Genomic DNA, 23,442 nt, shown 5'->3' with positions numbered 1-23,442 from the left:
TAAGGAATACTTGGAACACTTGCCTGGCTGGGGTCAGAGAAGTAGTCTTGGTGTGCAGCAGAAGACTCTGTGTGTGTGTGTCTGTGTGTGTGCAATGTTGTGTGTACCCCAAGGCTCTCCCTTAAATTTTAACAGTAAACCTGAAGGAAAACGAAGCACCTAAAGAACATGTTCTCATTTCATGAATCTACGACTTCTGTTTTCTACTGTGATGAAGCCACTCATCTTCAGAGAAAAGAGGGAATCCTTTCCTAGCTGAACCACCAATTAGACCACAAGTAAGACAGACTTCAGAAAAAATGCAGAAAAATGGTTAAGAATTAAATACCTCTGAATCTGTGAAAAAGTTGTAAAGGAGGACATCATCAAATTCCAAGCCCTTTGCTTCATAAATTGTCAGTACAAGTGCCAAACTAAGTTCCTCAGGTATCTTCTCCTTTGCAGTTTCATTAGCCACTAATACCACCTGCCAGAAAATACATTAAAAAAAAAACATTAGAAAGCAAAAAAGGAAAAAAAAGAAAACAGTTGCATAAAGACAAACATGATGATAATACAAGAGCCTTCTAAAAACTAGACAACATTTCTCAGAGACATTTCAGCACACTCCACAAAAAAGGTCACAAAGCTGCCACTAGAAGACTGACAAATGTGTGGTATGTGCAGACAGTTTTAGATCTGGTGTAAGAAAATTTGGAGTTAGAAAGGAACAGGTCAGACAATACCTCACACAATACCTCACACCAAAAAAAGAACAGAAAGAACCAGACGTCTTAAGAAGAAACAGAAACCAACACAATAAAGGTTTCTAAGCTTGAAATGCCTAATTTATCAGGCAAGGGCTTAAAAAAGAAAGTTGTGGGCAGTTCATAAAAGACTATTATTTAGCAACAGAGCTGGCAGAATCTGCAAAAAGCCTAAGAAAAGCAAACCTGATGTGCTCCAAATTCTATGGGTTGTGTTTTCCTTTTATTGCCCCTCAGCAGAATTGCTAGGTCACTAACACTGCAGGACTCCAAGACCATAGGTTTTGGCCCATCAAAGAGACCACGGTCCTGAGGAAGGCGATCAAAAGATTCTGGAAAATAATGCTGGAGCAAATCAACCACTCCAGATGCTAAACGGAGAATACCTGCAAAAAGCAGAATAAAGTTTTAAACTTCAGCATGAAGTCCTTGAAAACACATTTTTAAAAGGTTCTGTTAGAAATTTGGAATCAAGAAATATGACAAAATATGACAAAAACACTAATCAGGGAAGGGTGGAGCTGTAAGCTTCAATTTATGTTTCTGCCAGTTTGAGTGGATACCGTTCTTGGGCCTCTGAAGATCAGAAAACATGCTACAGCGGCTTGGCAGCATTCTCACAAAATAAAAATCACAAAAGAGAAACAAATAAGAAAAGTAGAAGCAGCACACTAATGCTGCAAAATCTAGTGCTTTGGGGATAGGACAACAGAAATGGGAATGACCATTTCTTAAGTTTTCCCTCAAACACAGCCAAAGCATCCAGTAAGCATGAGAATTCAAAAAATTGCAATTTTAAAAACATTCATTTTTTGTTTCCCAAAACAGAATTGACATATCAGAAAAAGCTGTCCATGAAAAACAGGCCACACAGAGACTGGCTTTCAACTGGCCAGCAGAAAACTTCAATTATTAGTGACATCTGAAGAGCACAGGCTCAGATCATAAAAAAAATTTGTTACTCTACCTGAATGGGACCTGTAGTTCTGGTACAACTGATAAATCCTTTTTGGTTTCCTAACACGCTGCTTCTTGTTCACAGAGCTCTTGCTTGCATAATGAAAGAGCGACCTCAGGTCACTAAAACGAAAAGCAACTCCTTTCATTATGCTCTGGGCAGTGTCACCAGTTAGAAACATGGCATTAGGGTCATTGATGCATTTCATTAACAGGGCTAGCTCAGCTTGTGTGAAATCCTGTATCTCATCGCCATAAAACTCATGGATGGACCACGGCAGCTCCCTGAGCTTCGAAAGTCTTTGAGATAAATTATACAGCAAATCTTCTTCATCAAAGTAACCTCTCTGCGATAGTATCTGCTGATAAAGACAGAAGAGGTAATAGATCTCACTCCTGTCTTCTGTGAAGTTTGGCGATCTCTTTCGCCCTAGCTTTTTGTACTGCTCCTCAGTAAGCTTGCCCCCAAAGCAACTCAGGGCCTCAAAAGAGCCTTTCAGAAATGATTTGATTTCTTTCCAAACCAGTGCTGGATTGTACAAGCTTTTACCTTTTATCATTTTTGGCCATATTTCATTTGCAAATACATTGTAAGTCACAAAAATCCAAGGATCACTTTCCTTAGAGCATGCATCTGCAGCTCCTCCATCATCACCATGTTCTGCTTCAAGACTACCTTCTTCATCCTCATCCTGCCAATTTGGTACAACAAAGTCTTCCTGAGGACTCCAACCAACAATTACTCTTTTAAGACTTCCGTCTTCATTTCTTGGAAAAAATGGGTCAGGCATGGATGCATCTAGTAACAGCAACAACTGCTTGGAGGTGACAAACAGTGGAAAATTTTCATCTTTAATGTCTTGTAGCCTGTGAATATTTGGGTCCAGAGGTTTGAAGTGACTGGTCACCTTGGAAGACTTGCTAAGTTCAATGAAATTCTTCTGAACTTCTCGGCACAGAACAGGATTTTTTGTTACAAAGATCTGGTGCAGGTGCTCCAGCCTGTTTGATGCTTCCGCACTACATGTTTGGTCTTCTTCGTGGTCACCACATGAATTCACTTCTGCACCAGCTGTGCCCACGGGAACCTTTTCATCCTCACTGTCCTGGTTTTGCTCATCACTCACCTGCTCCTCACTTGAATTATCACTCTCATGTTTTAGCTCACTCTCTTCCTTCCCTGAACTAGCCTTTTCAACCTCACTGCACTGTCTCTGCTGCCATGTCTGCCTCACCAACAGAGGTCCATCTGCCAAGGTGGATTTTTCCCAGTATGAATAGAATTTCTTCCAAAGCCTATACAAGCAGCAAGTTGTCTTTCCTGTCCCACTTCGCCCAATTAAAATGATTGGTTCCATAGGCTTTGGATTGAGATCAATCACTGCATACTCCAACTCCCCAACACGGAAAGGGTAATCAACAGAAGACTGCACATCATTTATAATGTTAAGTGCCATGTTAGTACTGAAGCTGTGAAATTTCATTATATTGTATTCCAGTTCTGCTGCACTAGCTGGAGGGAAATACTCAGGCATGGTATGTTCTTTTGATTTTTCTGCCTCCATGTCTTCAATATAACAACGTGGAACACGCTTCTGTGTTGTCACATTGTGGTTCTGATGTCCTTCGTTTATACCCTTGAGCTTTTTCCTCAAAATGCAGGATAAGCCACGGTTGTAGGAAATGCATATATTTTCTAAGGCACGGTTCAGCTTGCAGTGGTCAAGAACAATGGCCCAAATTCTAATTATTTCTGTGTAAACTCTACCTGATTTTCCTAGACAACATTTTGTCTGTTCTGTCTCCATGATCTTTTCTGGACTCTCACTGCAACGAGGAGAAAAGTCAATGGCAAGTTCCCATAGCATTCTTGCACCTTTACCCAATTTGGCTTCATACAGCTGGATATCAGCTTTCAAGTGTTTCAGTGGCTTCTGGAGGCCCTTAGACCATTCCCCGTTGCCAAGGCGCTTAATTGTCATTATGGTTTTAGCTTTCAGATAATGAGGCACAGCTTTACTGCTCAAAGTCTTTAGCATTTCAGGAGTGCACTCTATTTCCCAAGTCATGTTATCAAACTCCTGCACATATGCCTCAATATCCAGACTCTTCCTCTTTTCTTCCTCTAGCTCTTCCTTCTCTCCATTAGGTAGGGCCATACCAAATTCCCCTGCTCCCTTCTTTTTCTCCCTATCATCCCCTTTTCTTTCAGGATGAGCTATGCTTCCACAAGGTTGCAAGGAACTCCTTCCGTCTTCCAAATTAGTCTGGGCTGAAGATGGCTTTTGCACCAGAGGATGATCCTTTTTCAGGGTGTCACTCACTTTCAATTGCTGAATTAAAGCTGTGATTGCCTGCACTAGACTTTCCTGCAGTGTTAAGGGGCTGTTTAATCCTTCTGTTTCCTGCTTTGCCAACTGACCCTTTTTTGTTTTTATGGAACATGGGGTTTTTAAATCATTATGCACTGCATTGCCAGATGGTGCCTTTAATGAGAACCCAGATGAAGAACGCCCCATGCTCTTTGACTGTGAAATCTCAGAGGCTGGAATGGGTTTAAATGTTTTAACCAACTGCCCTGCTCTATCTTGGCGGTGCCTCTTCTTCTCCTGTGCAGCATTATTCCAGGCTTCTAGCAGTGGATTTCTCTTTTTAATTCTATGCATCACATCTTTTCCTGATTTGTTTTTTATGTTGAAGTTAATGTCAAATTTTGCCAATAACTCTGCTATTCTCTTAGTCTGCTTTGAAAATCCTCTCTGGAAAACAACATGCATCACTGTATTTCCATTGTCATCTTGTATGTTTGGATTAAGATATGGAAAGTCAGATGGTCTTGAAGCAAAGAGGTCAAGTAGATAATTCAGGATGTTTAAACCAGTACAATCTGAAAGCAGGAGAAACAAACAGAAAATAAACTAACTTACTTTTCAAGTTTGTATTGTATGACAACAATTTCAATACTTTTTTTTTCTGCTGCTAGTAAATTAAAATCAATTGCTTTTAAAAAGAAAAACAAAATCTACATTTCATGTTTATAAAACGTGCTCACATGAAACAGCTCAAAACTGAGCTTTCCCAAGTTTCAGGAAAACAATACAAAAGCAGCGAAGCTTTAGAAATTCCTAGTGCTGCAATTATTCCCATAGCATCAGTCAATTTCATTCCCTTTTTAGCCTCTGGGTACAGACTGATTTGTTCATTTCCGACATCAGCCCTGACTGCTACCCAAGGGACACTGGTGCCCTGTCATCCAGACAAGCAGCAGCTCGAGATAGTGCTCTGGGGTCATTTGGTTCGCTTTAAGAAGGCACCTAGAAGTAATCTGCTGCAGATAACTTTACTAAAATAACCTGCAGGAAATCCCAATTATTTCCTGATATTTGAGGTCCCTGGAGCAACTTCCTACAAAATAAGATTAGTTACCTCCCTGGGGGCGGGGGGAAATACATATATATTCTACAGCTTTCTGGATTTCATCCAGATAATAGATGTGATTTAAATGAGACAACATATGTGATACATTTCTATTCTAGCTATAAAATAGCGACATACTAAAATCACTGTAAAGAAATTGCACACCAAAAACTTTACACAGTGAAAAATACTTCAGAGAACATATTGTCACAGGACTTCTTAATCTTTTGATTTAAAAATGACAACTGCCATTACCTATGCTTTTAATCTCTCTAAAGCCATTCAATGAAATGTTTGTGCTTTAAAAATTAATAAATTCAGTATTTTAAATAATTCTAATCTTTCAATGCAAAAATGCATTATTTTAACTTAAAATCAAACCTGATTTAGGGGCTCAATTTCACAGTTTCTACATTTTCACAGATTCTACATTTTTACATAGGCCCTGCAGTTCTTTCACTCACTTCTCTCCTGAACAAAACTTTACTTGATTTATGACTAAACAAAAACTGATAAACAGATTTCAGATGCCACTGAAGGATTTCCTTCAAAGTCTGCTGTCACTGCTCTACCTTTACCTTTGCTTCTTCCAACCCACCTAGCACTCATTTTACAGGGCTTCAGAGAGGAGCCTTCCTTGATTCCCCCATGTCACTTGACTTGCCATTACATCTCCTCACAGTCCCAGACAGTGCAGCCACAAAGCAGAACATATCAGCTTAACAGCTGTGTATCCTCTGGCCTGCAGAGCCGAGTGAGACACAGTCAGGCATCCTGATCCACTGTTCCTGCAGCAGCAGAATGGGCAGGAATGGGGAACATTTTCAACAGCAAAAGCCTTACCTTTTTTATTTAAACAGATGAAAACTGCAGCATGCAAAGGAGTATCTCCTTGTGTAACAGAGAAGTTTCGAGGGTCTGCGCCTTTGGTTAGCAGCAAATATGCCAGTTCAAAATAATCCTTTCTGAGGCATATTTTCAGTGGTATTTCAGAGTTGGTTCCAAAACCATCAGGCAGAGCTGGTGTGAAGGACAGGAAAATATCAGGGTTTAAAATTAATACACCAATCTGCTAACTGCAGAAAGCTCTCAACAGATGCAGTCGGATGCTGACTGCCAGGCAGGTGACAGGCATATTTTTTTGCCAGCTTTTTACGTGCATGTGTTAAAACACTTTTTGACTAAGATCTTCATCATTTCCCCTGGTCTCCCATTAAACTGAACAAACAGTCCTTCTGTTATGATAGGAAGACATAAAGGCAGAACATATTTTCTCCAAGTCAGTCAGTCATTGACAGAAACAAGAGGCCTCCTTACTCCTCCGGCATTCAAAAGGCTTCAACAGGACCATAACTTACAGCTAACATCAAACTATAAGATTAAATGAAATATTCCAGAGGGACCCTAGGAATAAGCTCATGCAAAACATCAAGTATGATGATATCTACACTAGTTAAAAAAAGAAAGACATCTGGTCATGCCTTTGAAATCAATGAAGTAGCCCGTTACTTGTAGCATAACAGCAGACTGAACTCAGAGACTGTGGCTTACGCTTTCTACCAGGACAATATTGTGGCTGAAGACAGAGAAATTAAGGCCCAAAAGAAACTACAGGTGCAGGAGCAACAGTAGTCCTTGGCCTTTTACTAAGCCTAGCAGACAAATTTCATTTGACAAACATCTTCCACCCATGCAGCCTTACTAGCTACACCATGTCCCACACAGCAGATGCAGCCAATGCACTGCACTCCAACAAGCTGCTGCACTTATACAGAGCCACAAAAACCCCATGTGTTGGTATTTCTGAGACTATCTTGCTCCCAACATGTCAAATAACATACTGCATCTCTTATAACACATTAATATCACAGTTTTTCACCTCCTTGTTCAAGCAAGCATCTTATGAGGTGCACTTGCACGTCCAATTTTTCACATTGTTGGATAATGTTGCCAATGTCAACATCTGAAAGACTGCAGGTTTTGAAGAGTCCTCCACCTGATGGATTTTCCCCATTGGCTTTCCCTGTTAGGAGCAGCAAAACTTTATGCCACATTTGCTTTCCCAGCAGCTGTTTTATGAAGCTGCTAGCACAGGCACTGGAGATGTTGCATGAGATTTCTTCAGGGATTTCTGCAAGACAGTCAAGACAACGTAACTCACTCAAAGACACATAATGAAATCCACCTCATTGTAAACTAATTTCATAATAATTAACTCATAAATTGAAAGTAAGGAACAGCAAAATATTTTTTCATCCTTATGCTGCCAGCCAAGTAAGTTTAAACATTTTGATGTGTTATGAATTTCTGTGCATATTCCATTGGTTCTAAGTGCAAAACACAACATTAAATATAATTAAAAGCACATTGTTCCAGTCATAAAAGTTACAGAAACAGATAACAGAAGGAAGGGTAAAAGGGCAGTAAGTTTATGTTAGCACCAAACACATTTTTCACGGCAATTAAGTTTTGTGAAAGGGAGAACTGGGAACTCACTGCACCTTTTACAGAAGACAGCCATTTCAGAAATCGCTTAACCGCATCTTCCTTCAATACATTTTTGTTATGTGCTCCATTTTCACACCTGTAGAACTGAACAAACTGTTCCAGAGCATCCTGGAGAGAATCTGTATCAGCTGTGGCACTATCATTCTCTCCTGCAAAACAATACAGAAATTGAAAATCCACTTCCTTGTCAGCATGTTTTCAGGGTAAGACTGTAATGCATTACATCCCAGGGCTCTAAGAAATGTGTAGTGGCAGATTAAAAACAGATGGCTGAAACTCTTACTGCCAATGCCAGTCCTGCAATGGATTTCTGACCCCAAAGGAAATTTGATACTTTCATCAAATACACTCTTGTCCTGGTTTTGTTTGGGATACAGTTATTTTTCTTCTTGGTAAATGGTACAGTGCCATGCTTTGGATGTAGGACGAGGATGCTGTTGATAGCACAGAGATGTTTTGGTTGTTGCTGAGCAGTGCTCAACCTCAAAGAATGTCATGTTCCTTATATAAACTACGGGGAATTGGCCATGAAGGGACCATTGCTGCTTGGGAATGATTTGGGCATCAGTTAGTGGGGTGTGAGCAACCGTATTGTGCATCATTTGTGTTTCTTGGAGTTTATTCTTCTCAAGCCTAATAATAATAATAATAATAATAATAATAATAATAATAATAATGGCAGTAATTTATTTCATTTTTTAGACTGTTCTTATCTCAACCCACCATGGGAGGGAGGGGGAAGTGAGTGAGCTGCTGTTTGGTACTTAGTTGGCAGCTGAGGTCAAACCATGACTCTATTTACCATAAATCACTAGGCTGAAAACTGTAATAGCTTCTGTATGCAGGCAGGAAAATGCTGCAATTATATACTTGTTCAAAATTTTTGAGTAGATGACTAAACCCAGTAATATTTGCAGCGTGCACTTTTAATGTGCTTGTCTGATTCCCCAGTGCCGTTTAAAAAATACAGCCATAAAAGAATTTGTCCTCTTAAAATTTAAAAACAAAGCCAAAAATATACACCACACCAAAATGTGATCTACAAGTTTAAGAGATATTTATGTAATGAGAAATAGCAGTTTTTAAACAATGTCCCAATACATGCCCTTAAACAAACACCGAAAAACTTGGCTTGGACTTCCTAAATGGTTCTAGGAATTCAGATACATGAAAGACCAAACAAAACAGTAGCTTTACCTCTTAGGACAAAGAGAGAGACAAGTTTGGTCATCTTTTTCAAAAGAAGAACTAACCTCAGATCATTACTTCTAAAGCTGAGGCTTATTCTCCAGCCTCTCATTTGCAGAAAGCTTAGAAAACTTGCAGGCTGTGCATCACCAAAAAAAAACCCCAAAAAAAAAAAAAGAAAAAAACAACCAAAAAAAAAAAAATCCCGGCCACAAAAGACAGCGCAACCCAAAATTCCAACCAAAGCCATTATTACCTCTGAGGTATTGGTGTTAACCTCCTAATGGAAAACGACTGTGCTAAAACCTTCTCCAGAGCAGAGATCTCCACGGTAAAGAAAGAAAACCTCCTTTTCCAGGAGCCATAAGATGCAAGCACAATGAAACCCAGTGTTTTCCAATAAACTTACAAGCAATACACACATGAAAACTGAGATGTAGCCTAAAAACTCTGCTTTATGCCAAGCTTGATCTGAACGTCACTTAGACAGCAGTTGCTTTCAAGCAATGACAAAATGCTCACTACTGACTAGCAGGAGATCACAGTGACAACTCACAGGGAAAGTTACATAAAATACACCCACAATTACTTATTTGAAATAAAATGATTTTGTACCTAAAGATTATAATTTTAAAACAGGAAAAGCACACACTGCATGTACTACCTGTCTGTTTCCCAGAGGAAGTGTTTTGCTCAATCTGCTTGCTGACTTCTTTTACAGCATCAAAGTTTTTGTTCTTTTTCAACATATCTATGACATATCTTGACCGTGCATCTGGAACAGTGGGATCAACCCCAAAATTCAGGAGCATGATTACATCTTCTGTTTGTCCTAAAGCAATACATGAAAAAAATTTAGAGGAAGAATAATTCACATTCACAAATTCATATTATTTTGTTCTGTTTTCTTTTTTATTTTTAATTACTTGCCACAATTTCTAGCATAATTTTAACTTTAAAAAATCTAAATTCTTCCAGTGTCATAAGTTGACAGTCAAAGTCAGTAAAAGGCTGGACTTGAAGATCTCAGAGGCTTTTTCCAAACTTAATGATTCTGTGATTTTATGATTTATAATATTTATTATATATAGCTATAAAGAAATAAACTTTAGTAGATACATATAAAAATACACGTTTTCCAATATCATATATAATACATAAAGATATAAACATTAGCAAATAAATACATATTAAAAATATGTGCTCTCTACATAATAAATACCATATGAATATTACCAAATAAACTTTAAGAATCCAAAAGTCTGGTGCTACTGTGGCTGTCATGTTTGCTTCCTGTTGCCACCTTGTGGGCAGAGTAAGAGATACAAGGAGAAAAGCCAGGGTAGCATAAAATGAAATCCCAGAGAAACGGTGAAGGAAAGCATTTAGTTTTCCTCCTCTGACAAGGCACACTGCTATCTAGGCCTTAAATTTTCACCTATTTAAAAGAACAGGAGAGGCCTGACAGCAAGTTATATCTTAGTTAGCCAGGAATTTTGTGGTCCTTTAAAAATCTTGTAATGAACTATGGTTACTTAGCTAAGAAATGTTTGACTGTGTTATTTTAGCTGGTTTTAATTTAGATCTGTGTTGGCTGAGTGTCAGTAGAAGACCCTGAGAAATTACCTCACCAACCTGCAGAAAGGAACTCAGTGGACACACACCCCTTAATCAGTAGTTGAAGAACAACTTCATAGTTGAAGAGAACTTAATCAATAGTTGAAGAACAAAATTCAATAAAGGACTGTTTAATGCTGTTTATAACTAGAGATTGATTAAATACCATAGAACAAGAAAGATATCTTGATATCCATAAAACTTGATTAATACATTGCAGGTGCAGTAAAGGAGCCACTTCATAGGCTTATACAGCCCAGAAAACTTAATCAATAGTAACTGTCTAAACAGGACAGGAAATATAATAAAGCACTGTTTAGCTGGATAAAACTTGAGTTATTCATTAAAAAAAAAAAATAGATGAGATGTTCTGCTGGTAATTAAGAAGAACAAAACACCTATACCATAATGCAATAAATTGGGTGGGCTTCTGGGAGTGTCTATAAAAAAAAAGTTGGATGCTATCGTGTATATAAATGACTTTATATACAGTCTGAAAATTCTTGTTTCTTTGAACATGTCTATGGCAAATTAATTCCCAATATGTTCCCAATTTTGACTCAGAATTGTTACTAGGAATGTTCATCTTACAACTTTTTGCTGTGAGATTTAAAACTCTTTGTTTCATGCCTCCAGGTCATCTAATGTGATTTTAAGGGCACATCAAAATTTAAAAGGTAACTTCTAGGATTCTAAAAACTGCAGCATACTTGTGAGAAAACCCTAACCAGACAAACCAAAGAGCAAAGAAAATGGTCACACATCAGGCATACAAATTTAAAAAGGAATTCTTGGAATGTTTAAATATCAGTTGCCACTACAAGTCTGCATTCAGGTACTATCTCATTTTTTTCCTTAGCATGAAATAGTTAACACCATGGTCTGAAACCTTCTTCCAGTATAGATTTTTCCATATGAAAACAAAACAATACACACACACAAAAAAAGTATTTACTGCGTTTCTGTGAATATTCACTGGAAGAGGCCACAATATGCAGCAGGGTCTGTCCATCTCTGTCTTTCTGGTTGATCCTATCCTTCAGCTCTGGCCTCCAAGTCAGTAACCATCTGAAGAGATGGTTCTTTGCTGAAATTATAAAAAAAAAAAAAAAAAATTTAAAGAAACAGATCCTGGGTTTTCTTCCCCTTTGGAGTGGCAAGATGCAAATCTAAGGTTGACTCATGACTCTAGCACACACAAAAAAACTGTTGCTCCACACTGAGATGGCAGAAAGAAACACTGTACCTTTTTTAAAGCTGACATATTTGGGTTACAAAAGACCCATATCAATCAAACTTCTGCTTCAAAACACAGAAAAGAGCAATTATATTAGGTTTCCACCTCTATCAGGAATGGGTGATCAAGGAGAGTGTTTACAACATTTCTAAAAGAGTGCTTTATTCGCATGTGCAAGATTATACCTAGATCACCTGACCTGAACTGTTGGGACATTTTTTTAAATTTAAAAAAGGTCCAGTCAGTGCTCTGATAAAAGCCAGCATTGTTTTATTTTAGCTGCAGATGTCACTCACTTGCTTTGATACACAGTCTGATAACAGCATGCAGTGGATACAGTCCGATGGACTCGGTCTTTGCTCCAATGGAAATCAGCCACTTGACTAACTCTGCTACTTCCTGCAGCTTCTCACCGTGACCATACAACTCAGAAGTCTGGCAGCAAAGAGAACAATTACAACACATTATTTTTACATACACAAAAAGTATTTCTTTTTCCCTATTTTCTGTATTTTAGTGACAAGAATCAGTAGAACAACAACAACCAAGCCACAGCCACTGTAAAATGGAACTACTTATTTCATAGACTTACACAGAATAGCTTGGGTTGGAAGGGACCTTAAATACCATCTATTTTCAACCCCCTGCCACAGGCAAGGACATCTTTCACTACACTAGGCTGCTCCGAACTCCATTCAACCTCAAACACTTCCAGGGATGGGACATTCACAACTTCTCTGGGCAGCCTGTTCCAGTGCTTCAGCAAGCTCTGAGTAAAGAATTTCTTCCTGATATCTAATCTAAACCGACTGTCTTTCACTCTGAATCCATTCCCCCATATCCTGTCACGACATGCTCTTGTAAAAAGTCTCTCACCATCTTTCCTGTGGGTTCCCTTCAGGTACTGGAAGGCCACAATTAGGTCACCACAAAGCCTTCTCTTTACCAAGCTGAACAATTGCAAATCTCTCAGCCTTTCCTCGCAGGAGAGGTGCTCCATTCCTGTAATCATCTTGGTGGCCTCCTCTGGTGGCCTCAGTCCCAACAAACTGATGTCAGGAATAGCGTGGCCTGCAGGACCAGGGTGGGAATGGTCCATCTGCACTTGGCACTGGCCACACCGCAAGTCCTGTGTTCTGTTCTGAGCCACTCACTACAGGAAAAACATTGCGGTGCTGGAGCATGTCCAGAAAAAGGCAATGGAGCTGGTGAAAGGTTCTGGAGCACAAGTCTGATCAGGAGAGGCTGAAGGAACTGGGATTGTTTAGCCTGGAGAAAAGGAGGCCAAGGAGAGACCTCACTGTTCTCTACGGCTTCCTGAAAGGAGGCTGTAGCCAGTTGTGGGGGTTGGTCTCTTTCACCACCTTCCAGGTGAAAGAAGGAAGAGAAATGGCTTTAAGTTGGGTCAGCAGAGGTTCAGATCTGATATTAGGAAAAAAAATTTGACTGAAAGAGTGGTTAGGCACTGGAGTAAGGTGCCAACCAGGGAGTGTTCAAGAGGCATCTGGATGTGGCAATTGGAGTTTAGGGATGATTATAGTGCTGCTGCGTTGATTGTGAAGGTCTCTTCCAGATTCTGGGATTCTGAGAAACTACACAGCCTGAGCAGAAGCCAGCTGAACTTAAAAAGCATGTTCTAGCAAGGACTTAATGAACATGAAGCACAGTCTACAAGGGGTATAGCAATACAGGATACTCTGGAGGTGTGCAGCAGAAGCTAAGATGGAAATTGAGACAACATGCCAGAAGGATCAGGACATGAGGAGGTGGTCGGAAACAGTGTTCAGACAAAACTTCTCCATTTGTGCCAGTCATCTTTTTAAATAGCAGCCTTCACACATGCTTCCAACATTTACAAATAAGTCTTTTTTTCTAATACTTCATGCCAAATTTTGACTGGCAAGAATTACTCTTTGAGCACAGTTATCAAACCAAAATACAACAGATTATAGGGAGAATGTAGCAGCAGCAGGGGAAGTTCGAGTCGTCAGAAAGCCACATTTTTTAATTTTTGCAAAGTAGGATCGGTACTTAGGGATTTTTCATCTTGATTCTTTCAGCCTTCCATGTGTACAACAAACCCACTAAAACAGGTAAGATTGGTTGGGCCAATTCAACAAAAAAAGGGATGTACTACTTTGTAAAGCCTGCCCATTTTTCCTGTCTCAATGAGGCATTTTGCTTTGCTGGCAGATACTTTGCTAAGATGCTCTGTTATGGGTCTTCTGCTGTGTTTCCAGGCCTCATTGCCAGTGTGGAGCTACTGTACTAGCATTGGCACAGCACACCTGCCTAATGATACAGGACCAAGACATGCTTGTGTATATCCATTCACTAATTCTTCCACTTTCCCTAAAGACAAGCCTGTGAGGAGATGTGAAATTATTTCCCTTGTATTACCCTCAAAATTACTCCTGCTCACTCTGTCAGGCACATAAGTTATTACGACCAAAGTACCACAAGGACTGTAACAGCCAAATGGCAAATTCTAATATATTCCACCAATACAACTTAAACCTGTGGCAGCAGGTCTCTGGCCACAGAGAGCAACAGGTACAACTTTCCCAGGCATTGTCCTGGGAAAGGCTGTGAGAAGATCAGAGAAAAGAACAATAAACAATTCTTATCTTCACTTGCTGCACCTGTTGTTGTGAACATGTGGAATGTGTTATGGAGATTTGTTTACCAAGGGGTAAAAAACCTCTTAATTGGCCAATGGTGATGGTGTTTAGATGGAAGGACCAATTGGGTCCACCTGTATCATGACTGTCTGTAAGGGTGATGGGTTTCTTAATAAGTATAGAATAATAAAGTGATTGATCAGCCTTCTGTGAATCATGGAGTCAATGCTAATTATTACCTGGCTGGGGGCCTGTGGCAACATAAACCTTTGTGAGAAATAGCAAAGCCTGATACTGAGAAAATTCCTGGGAAGCATGAGAGAAAGTACACACTATCTGAGAACAGGAACGGCATCTTGTTTCTTCAAAGCCTGCAAAGCTTGAGGAAACTAACAAACTGTCAGGCCGACAGATTTATTACAGGCCTGCAGCCAGGTTGTGTGCGAAGGACTGAACAAAGATTCTCACACTAAGTGTATAAATACTGTCTTAACTCTGTAATAAACAGATTCATTTTGCTCTCAGCTTGTGAGTCTTGCATTCATACATCACCAAACCTTGCCAGACAGTTAATGGCAATCAGAGATACTACAGCTACTACAGCTAATGTCTTCTAAAGTTCCTGTCAGGAAAGAAACTGTAAGAAATATAGAAATTCTTTACTGTGAGGGTGGAAAGGCACTGGAACAGGTTGCCCAGAGAAATTGTGGGTGCCCATTCCTGACAGTGTTCAAAGCCAGGTTGGATGGGGCATTGAGCAACCTGGTCCAGTGGAAGGTGTCCCTGCCCATGACGGGGGGGGTGGAACTAGACGATGTTTAACATCCCTTCCAACCCAAATCATTCTAAGAGTCTATGGTAAAGCCCAATGGAATTTCTCAATTTCTCACAAACACTGTGAGATGCCTGTGAGAAAGCTGGTATGTCACTGCTATGGAAACTGGCTGCTCCTGAGCTGCAGAGTTGGTGAACTCCCAGCAGCTCCTGGCTCACACACAGCTTCCAACTACACCTTTGTAATATTAATACACCTTGTAAATATTAAATTTCATTCAGAAATATTACATTACATGAAGTTAAATTTTCAAACAAATAGATGATAAAGTATAATCATATAACATCCATGTATTATTTTTCCATTTTATTTTTCTTGGTTCAAGAAGGAAAATATCTCACTAAAGTTATTAGAAGAAATAGAAAACACGAACTTACCTCAAAGAGATTCTTCAGAGATACCTGGTTAACTCTGAGATCACGGGGCAACTCTTGCTTCTCAGACAACAACAACAGACAAGACTGAAAAAGACCCCAAACATTAATGCTCTTGTAAGCGCACTTAAAACTTTGTTTTCCACTGCCTCATCAGATCTTGTCAGAAAGCCAACACAGGCTAACAATATTTCTGATCTTTTTGTCACATCACAACTGAATCTCAGTTTCTAATTTTCAACTGAATTAATGTAACATACACTGGAGTGTAGGAAGTTACAAGTGATGAAAGTTTCCTCAGAAATAAAAACCATGTTAAAGAAGTTAGGCCCTAAAAGATTCTCCAATACTTGGAATACTTCCAGTGCTTTGCTTTAGGAATGGACCTTTACACTGGGGACAAGACTGTCCAGATAACACCAACATCCCAAGCAGAAAGCAAGAAATAAATACCGTATCTTCGTCTGCTTTCTTCCATTTTCTCAGTTTCTCTAAAAAACTTTGCCTTGCTTCTTGAAAACCCACCTAGCTTCACCAGAAGACAAGGGAAGGACTATGGATGCCACCTACCTGGACTTCTGTAAGGCCTTTGATATAGTGCCCCACAACAGTCTTAGCTCTAAATTGAGGTGATATCAGTTTAACAAATGGATTGCTGGATGGATAAGGAACTGGCAGAATGGCTGCATCCAAAGAGCTGTAGTCAATGGATTAGTGTCCAAGTGGAAACCAGCAGTCAGTGGTGTCCCTCCAGTGCCTGTAGTGGGACCAGTACATTCACTGTCTTCATTAATGACATTGCCAGTGAGGTGCCTTCAATCGCTCAGCGAGTTTGCAGATGGCACCAAGCTGAGTGATGCAGTTGATAATGCTCAAGGGAAGGGATGACATCCAGAGGGACTCTGACACACTTGAGGAGCAGGCCCATGGAAACCCCAGGAGGTTCAACAAGGCCAAGCACAAGGTCCTTCACCTGGGTCAGGGCAATCCCCAGTATCAATACAGACTAAGGAAGAAGGACCTGTGGGATAGTGGTGGATAAAAAATAGGATAAAAGCCAGCAATGTGCACTCAGAGCCCAGAAAACAAACGGGATCCTGAGCTGCATGAAAAGTAGCATGGTCAGCAGGTCAAGGGAGGTGACTTTGCTCTGCTGAGACCAACCTGGAATGTTACATCCAGCTCTAGGGTCCCCAGTACAGAGAAGACATGGATCTGTTGAAATTAGTCCAGAGGAGGGCCACAAAATGGCGCAACTCTCTGTCTCCCAATTAGATGGGGATGGAGCAACTCTCCTGTGATGAAAGGCTGAGAAAGCTGGGGTTATTCAGCCTGGAGAAGGTTTCAGGGAAAACTTACTGCAATAACGTCAATATAAAAAAGGGGGCTTTAAAAAAAGACTTTTTAACAAGGCCTTTGTGACAGGATAAGAGGCAACAGTTTTAACCTGAGAGTTTGTTCTCATTGGACGTAGGAAAAAATTTTTATGATACAGGTGGTGAGGCACTGGAACAGGCTGACCGGTGAAGCTCTGAATGCCCCATCCTTAAGAGTGCTGAAGGTCAGGTTCGGCTGGCCTTTCAGCAATCTGATCTAGTGAAAGATGTCCCTGCCCAGAGTAGGGGCTTGGATGGGGAATGTGGGGCTCCAGTGAGTCCATAGCTCCAGTGTGAGTCCTCCACAGGCTGTGGTTACTGTCAGAAGCCTGTTCCTTCATGGCCTCTCCACAAGCTACTCTGCCTAAGCAGAGGGGTGGTAAAACAGCTTGAACTTTACCTTATTTGTAAAAGTTATCAGTGATGGATAGAGAAGGGAAGGTCACACTGCTTATGATCTTGAAGAATGCTGAGACCAGCCTGACTCATCAATCCCAGAGTTACATGTTCTGAGGATGTGAAACACAGTGTTTCCTGACAGAAACTGGTACCAGTGACGACACAGCAAAGTTCCTGATAAAGGAACCAATAGGTGATACTACTGATAACTTATCTAAAGCTGCTAAGCTGACACAGCCAGTCTAGAAATATATGACTGACAGTCACTTTGTATGACAAAAGCACAGTCACACTTTTTAAAAGCAGGGTCTTCTAACATACCCCTTCCTGTATGTGTGCAGAGATTCCTCCCTTGAGTGGAGATTCCCCTCAAGGTTACTCCTGGAGGCTGAGCAAAAGAGGTTTACTCATGGCCACTGGGATGGGTGAGTAACACCAATCTCTACTTAATAACAATTTTGCTGTCTTTAATACCAATGCTTTACTATTGCTTCAATAAATAGTACACTACTACATAGTGTATATATTACTATACAATATTTACTAACTGTTATATCTGTACCGTGTAGTAAATAATTCTGACTAATGTATTTTAGTCTGATCATTATCATAAATTTAAATAAGTTATTAATTTTATTCATACACATATATTTGGTTTGCCATCCTTAATCCTGTGGGACAAAGTCATATAAAGGCTAAATTACACATATATTATCCTTTAAACATAAACCATTCACTAAGTCTGGGAGTAGGATTGGATCCAACAGCATCTAGGCACCCCTCTGAGGAGTTTAGAAAGAAAGTGGGTCCTGTCTGAACCTTATGACTCAACAGGAGGGTTTCCCTGATAAACCTCAACTGAAGCTTCCATTTTGCCTGTGACAGGCTGCAAAGGAGCCCCTTGCTCTGGCCTGAAGCACCTGCTCCTTCTACCCCTGGGGCTCACAGGACTGTTTTTTCCCACTCTTTCCCCCTCACTCTCCCAGGCAGAGCTTGGCCCTTTTTAAAATACACCTTCTCTGAGGCACCACGACCTTGGCTGAGTCATGCTCTAAAACAGGAGCCACCTGGAAGTGATGCAGCTGCAGCCACTCCTCACAGGTGCCCTGCTGCCCCTGCTGCACCTCACCAACAACATCCCATACAAGTATAACTGTGACAATGATCAACTTTTTCCACAGTTGAGAGAGGACTAAAATAATTTCAGATGATCTACCTTCTGATTTTTCTAAATTATCTGGTTTTGCTCAACAACCATGTACTTTCATTGAGATGCTCCTTTATTGTGGGTTTTTCACAGTTTCAAAAATCCAGCTTGTCACACAGAAAGAAAAGTAAAAGGGACCACAAATAAATTTGTATATTTCCCCTCTAATTTGAATATTATTGAATTGAATAGTGACTCTAGGTGGTACTGTAAGAGAGACAACAGACAGCAGCAAGAGACAAGCAGGATTTCAAGTCCATCATATCCCTTTCAGAAATGAGTTGCAGAAATTATTTATCACTAAAAGCATTTTTCCAAGTCTTAAAAATCAAGACATTTGAACCAGGCAGCAATATATATTCACAGTTTTGGCTTTTAAAGGTAACACAAACTTATGCTAAGTGGTAAGACATGAGTGGCCAACATGCAGTGCAAGGTGACACGGTGACGTGGTGACACACTTACCCGCCACTTCCCTTTCTGGGCCAGCCTTTCTATCACTGCTTGCCAAATCAACGCATTGAAACGTGCACTGAAGATATAATCATACACAGGGTAGAAAGTTGGTGGCAAGATTCGTTCATCTGCAAGAATAAGCAATAGAGAAGACTATTTGGTACACACAGCACTTCAAAGGTTAGAGTGTCCAACAAAATTATTTCATTGCACAGTGATCATTTTAGCACTGGTTAATACCCAGGGGATTGCCCAGTGAGGGCTTAAGAAATGCTGGTCACCCAACTGATTCAGCACCCCGTTTATCAGTGGCCAGACTTCATTAAAGGGGGGAAAAAATTAATCCCTGCTCTCAAGAAACACCTCAAAGCCCCAAGGGATTGTGAACCTCACAGAAATTCTTCCACTTATGGGTCAATCAGCTATTGACTCTGCAACCATCAATCAAGCACCTTAATGTGGGGCTGCAGGCTCAAGAAAAGGCAGCAGAGGCACAACCTGAAATCTCCTGCCACGCCTGTAGGCCCATCAGACAAAGCATAGTAAACAGACTAAAAAGAAAGTAAAGGAGGAGAGACAGAGGAGAGAGGGCAGGGAGACAGATGATGGACATGGCTGAAAAACACCCATACAATCCCAGGGGAAGACCACATTTCCTCTTTTCATTGCTGTCCATTACTAGCCACGGGAAAGTCCTCCACACTGAAATACACTGCATTGTAACAAAGTTTAAACTGCCTATCTTCTAATTATTTTCAAATCTACCGGGCTAAAAGAAAAGAAGGGTGGTTTGGACAAAACCCACTTAAAGCCTCTGGGATCTGGAGCTCCAAATCTCCAATCTTGTCTTCCTGACTGTAAATTTTGACCTTTTCTAACTATTTCATAATTGACGTGTCCCTGCGAGACAACTCATTCCCTTGCAATGTTTTCAGATTGTTGGTGTCTGCTGTATGCAAACTGGACCAAGTTGACCACATCCTCATTATATTCATAATCCTCAAACAGGCCTGACACAATGAAGGATCAAAGGAATGATCTCACAAATGACATGTTACTAAGTGTCATCATCACTACTGAAAGGCTCTTAGAAAAATTAAGGTCTTAATTTGAGTTTACCATTGACACTTATGAAGATTCCTGCTATAAACTCAGCAATTTGAGTTTGATCTGTAGAAGAATTCAGGAGAACCAGACCTCTGTGGAACATAGAAACTGCCTCATTAGACTTTGATAACATGATGAATGAGTGGCCAGCTCTATAATAAGCCTGAAAAAAAAAAAAAGGAGAAAAGAAGATGCTGGGAAAATATTCAGAGATATTTACTACCAAAAAATATTTTTTTTAATTCTCACATTATGTTATAAAAATGACATGTAGTACTATTTCCACTGCTTCTTATACACAGATCCAAAAAAAAAAAAAAAAAAAAAAAAGTGAAATAAACTATTTTATTCTAATCCATTGAAATTCACAGTATATTACTGATATTATCACAGATACTAAAAGTGGAATCCTGAAATTCAAAGCTTTGAAAATAACTACAGGATGAAAGACATACTTTCAGCAGCTGTATGTTAAAATCCTCTGGACAAGACTGAGTTTTTTTGTGTCACAAATTCCAGAATATATATTTATGTTTCCACGTCACTGCATTTTGCAGTATTTCCCACAATGCATATATTCTTCAGCCAACAGCACCTAAACATATTTATATTCACCCTGAATTAGATTGTACCAGCTCAGAGTCACAGTGGAGTTAATTTGTTCAAATCAGATAATGTTGCAACACAGCACAAGTTAAATGGGCATTTGGATGCAATTTTACCATATCTAAATAAAATGCATTCTACTAAAGGCTCCAGGAGTCTTTAGTGTTAGACCAGAAGACTGTTTATTGCACATAAAGCCAATCCAAGAGTAAACTCTGTATCATAAATACTGTACTACTCCTACTTATTCCTAGCAGATGGCTACTTGAGTCAAGGTGTACTTAATCAATGTGTATTTAATCACAAGCCAAGTGTTATGTATTGTTCTGTCCACTGGAAATACAATATGACCTCGGTCACAAAGTTCCATTCCCAGGAGCTGGAGACATATTAACATGTAACCCTTGTTTGGGATATTGATAGCTACATTTCTTGAAAGCATTGGTACCTCTCTCATTGGGACCCAGAGAGAACCAGCATCTCCTCATGCAAAAGGGAGCTGCTTCATTTCATTAAAAATACTATTACAGCCATGAATCTCATGCTTATGTGTAGAATCAACTGATTCTGGAATTTTATGCTATATTTACTCATCATGCTCCAAAGCAAAAACACAATAAAAAGAAGATCATGACACCATTATTAAATAAAAAATAATATTTAAAAAAAAAAAAGTAAGGAAGGCATGCAAAAACTGCCAGCTTAAGCATCTGAATACCTTAACGTACTCCGGATCCCACTGTAAGCTTTGGTGGGCTAAAACCATTGAATCCTTCCATTTGCCCAGGCAGTACAAGGCAGTTGACTTGTTGCACAACAACACAGCTATGTCCCGGGAGCACCTAAAGATATGGTTTTAGCATTACTGTTTATTCACTTGAAAAAGGATCATATTTTATAGTTAGTGAGACAAATAAATGAAAAAACTACACATATCACACAACTGACAAAATTAGAGGTAAAAAATATAGTTGGAGATAATAAAGGTCATTTGAATATTGGCTATAAAATGTCTTAGAGACATCCTAATGATACCTTAGTGATACCCATAGTGATAACCTGGTGTTTTCTGAAGCAGAAGGCCAAGCCATTGGAATAATGAAGTATGAGGATTTAGCAAGAGTTCAGACCACCTCGATACACCTACATATGGCTCACTGAAAGCCAGCAGCCAGGAATGGGGGAAAACAGACTCGTGAATGGAAGCTGTGGGATGGAAAGAGTACTAAACACTTTTGGGTCACCAAAAAAACAACCTCAATGCATTTTAGTGTATCACCACTTGGTAAAGTCAACAGAAAAATCCATATTTAAAATAAATGAGTGGCCGGTGTTAAATTAGGTTAACAGCAGCATTAATATACAGTAGTAATAAATATTTAATAGTTAACATAAGACTCAACTATTTAATCATTAATAACATTACCAACTTATGTTAATTGATGAAAAGCACTTAAAAGTGCATCTGGAAAGAAATACCCAAAGAAATCTTCTGCTGAAAAACTATTTTTAAAAGTCGCACAATACTGAGAATGACCTAATAACAAGAACAAAGTAACCTGCATGAATCATTTTACAGATAATCAGATGATTCATGTAACAACAGGCCAGGACATGGCAAAATTGCAGCATTTGAGCTTTAATTGTACTAATTTATATTTGATATTTATGTAAAAATATTCAGATTTAAGTCACTAATTAATCCCTCACATAAATGTAAGGAAAAGAATAACTATAGAACTGGTACACTAAAGAGTGTGAAAAAAAGATACAAGAAAATCAAGTGTTAGGTCAAAAACCAGTTTTGAATTAACTGTGCAACTGTACATATTTACATATTTAGGCTTGTCTTATGGTTTACATCTTATAATTCAAGAATACTTACGGGACCCATTGCATTAAATAACCAAGTGTTTGTAGAGCTTCATCATAGTTTTTGATGGCCAAAGAGTAATTTCCATTTTTAAAATCCTGGTTCCCAGCTTGCCTCTTCAACTGTGCATATGTCATGGGATCCATGCTAAGGAAAGCAAAAAAAGAAAGAGAAAAAATTAATCAAACAAAAGCACTGACTTATGAGACATTTCTTTCCCTTAATAATTGACTTAATTTTTCATCTTAGTTTTTGCATACTTAATAAGGAGGACAAAAGAGCATATCTTTTTTGTTTCCTGCAGTTGGACTAGTAAACTAGAGCTCTGGTGACAGCCTCATCTTTGCTGTTAATGCCTCCTCAACTTTTAATCTACTTTTTAATAAAATTCAGCTAACCAGATCTACCACTGGTATGCATTTTTGTTTCAATTTTTATCTTTGTGTCTTAAACTGTATCTTTTAAATTAGGATTCTAAATTATTTCAATGTGTGAGCATATACTCAATGCAGGAGGAAATATCTGAGAAAACAGCATTTATATGCTTAAGAAATACATGAAGCTATACATTTCAATTAATTAAACACAAAACTCATTTACTTGCTTTTTATTTGTGAGTTTTTTATCCAGGTCCTCTGTCTAGATACTCAACAATCCAATGCATACAGAACTGCTTAGAAACTTAATTACTGCAAGAAAATATTGTAACATAGCATGGCAATAGTGATTGAGGACCTTGAATCAGACTTACATCAACTGTAACTTACTGAAAAACAATTTCATCATTAAAATTCTAAAATTGGTGTCATTAAAGAAACCTAATCACATGGTCAAGCAGCTAGATGAAAGAAACAAATGCAAGAGGAAAACCAGCTACATGTATGAGAAACAGCACACAAGAAACAGATGAGAAATATC

General features: G+C 39.2%; 1 protein-coding gene across 1 annotated transcript in view; it reads right to left on the bottom strand.

Annotated features, from left to right (window-relative positions):
* The window catches only part of TRANK1 (tetratricopeptide repeat and ankyrin repeat containing 1), a 42,067-nt gene extending 19,397 nt beyond the window's left edge, over positions 1-22,670 (bottom strand). Inside the window, exons 1-14 of the mRNA XM_053987372.1 lie at positions 22,537-22,670; positions 21,370-21,493; positions 20,058-20,208; positions 18,948-19,066; positions 15,504-15,587; positions 11,967-12,105; positions 11,389-11,520; positions 9,481-9,648; positions 7,622-7,777; positions 7,000-7,251; positions 5,964-6,140; positions 1,714-4,590; positions 933-1,132; positions 329-466 (exon numbers count right to left, since the gene is read on the bottom strand). Coding sequence (XP_053843347.1) covers positions 329-466; positions 933-1,132; positions 1,714-4,590; positions 5,964-6,140; positions 7,000-7,251; positions 7,622-7,777; positions 9,481-9,648; positions 11,389-11,520; positions 11,967-12,105; positions 15,504-15,587; positions 18,948-19,066; positions 20,058-20,208; positions 21,370-21,493; positions 22,537-22,670 — 4,851 coding nt within the window. The remainder of the gene's footprint in view (positions 1-328; positions 467-932; positions 1,133-1,713; positions 4,591-5,963; positions 6,141-6,999; positions 7,252-7,621; positions 7,778-9,480; positions 9,649-11,388; positions 11,521-11,966; positions 12,106-15,503; positions 15,588-18,947; positions 19,067-20,057; positions 20,209-21,369; positions 21,494-22,536) is intronic.
* Between the last annotated feature and the right edge of the window lie 772 nt (positions 22,671-23,442).

The sequence above is a fragment of the Vidua macroura genome, chromosome 1 (assembly GCF_024509145.1).
Source record: "Vidua macroura isolate BioBank_ID:100142 chromosome 1, ASM2450914v1, whole genome shotgun sequence".
Classification (NCBI taxonomy): domain Eukaryota; kingdom Metazoa; phylum Chordata; class Aves; order Passeriformes; family Viduidae; genus Vidua; species Vidua macroura.
Note: the sequence above shows the minus strand (reverse complement) of the source record. Positions and strands in the feature narration are given on the sequence as shown.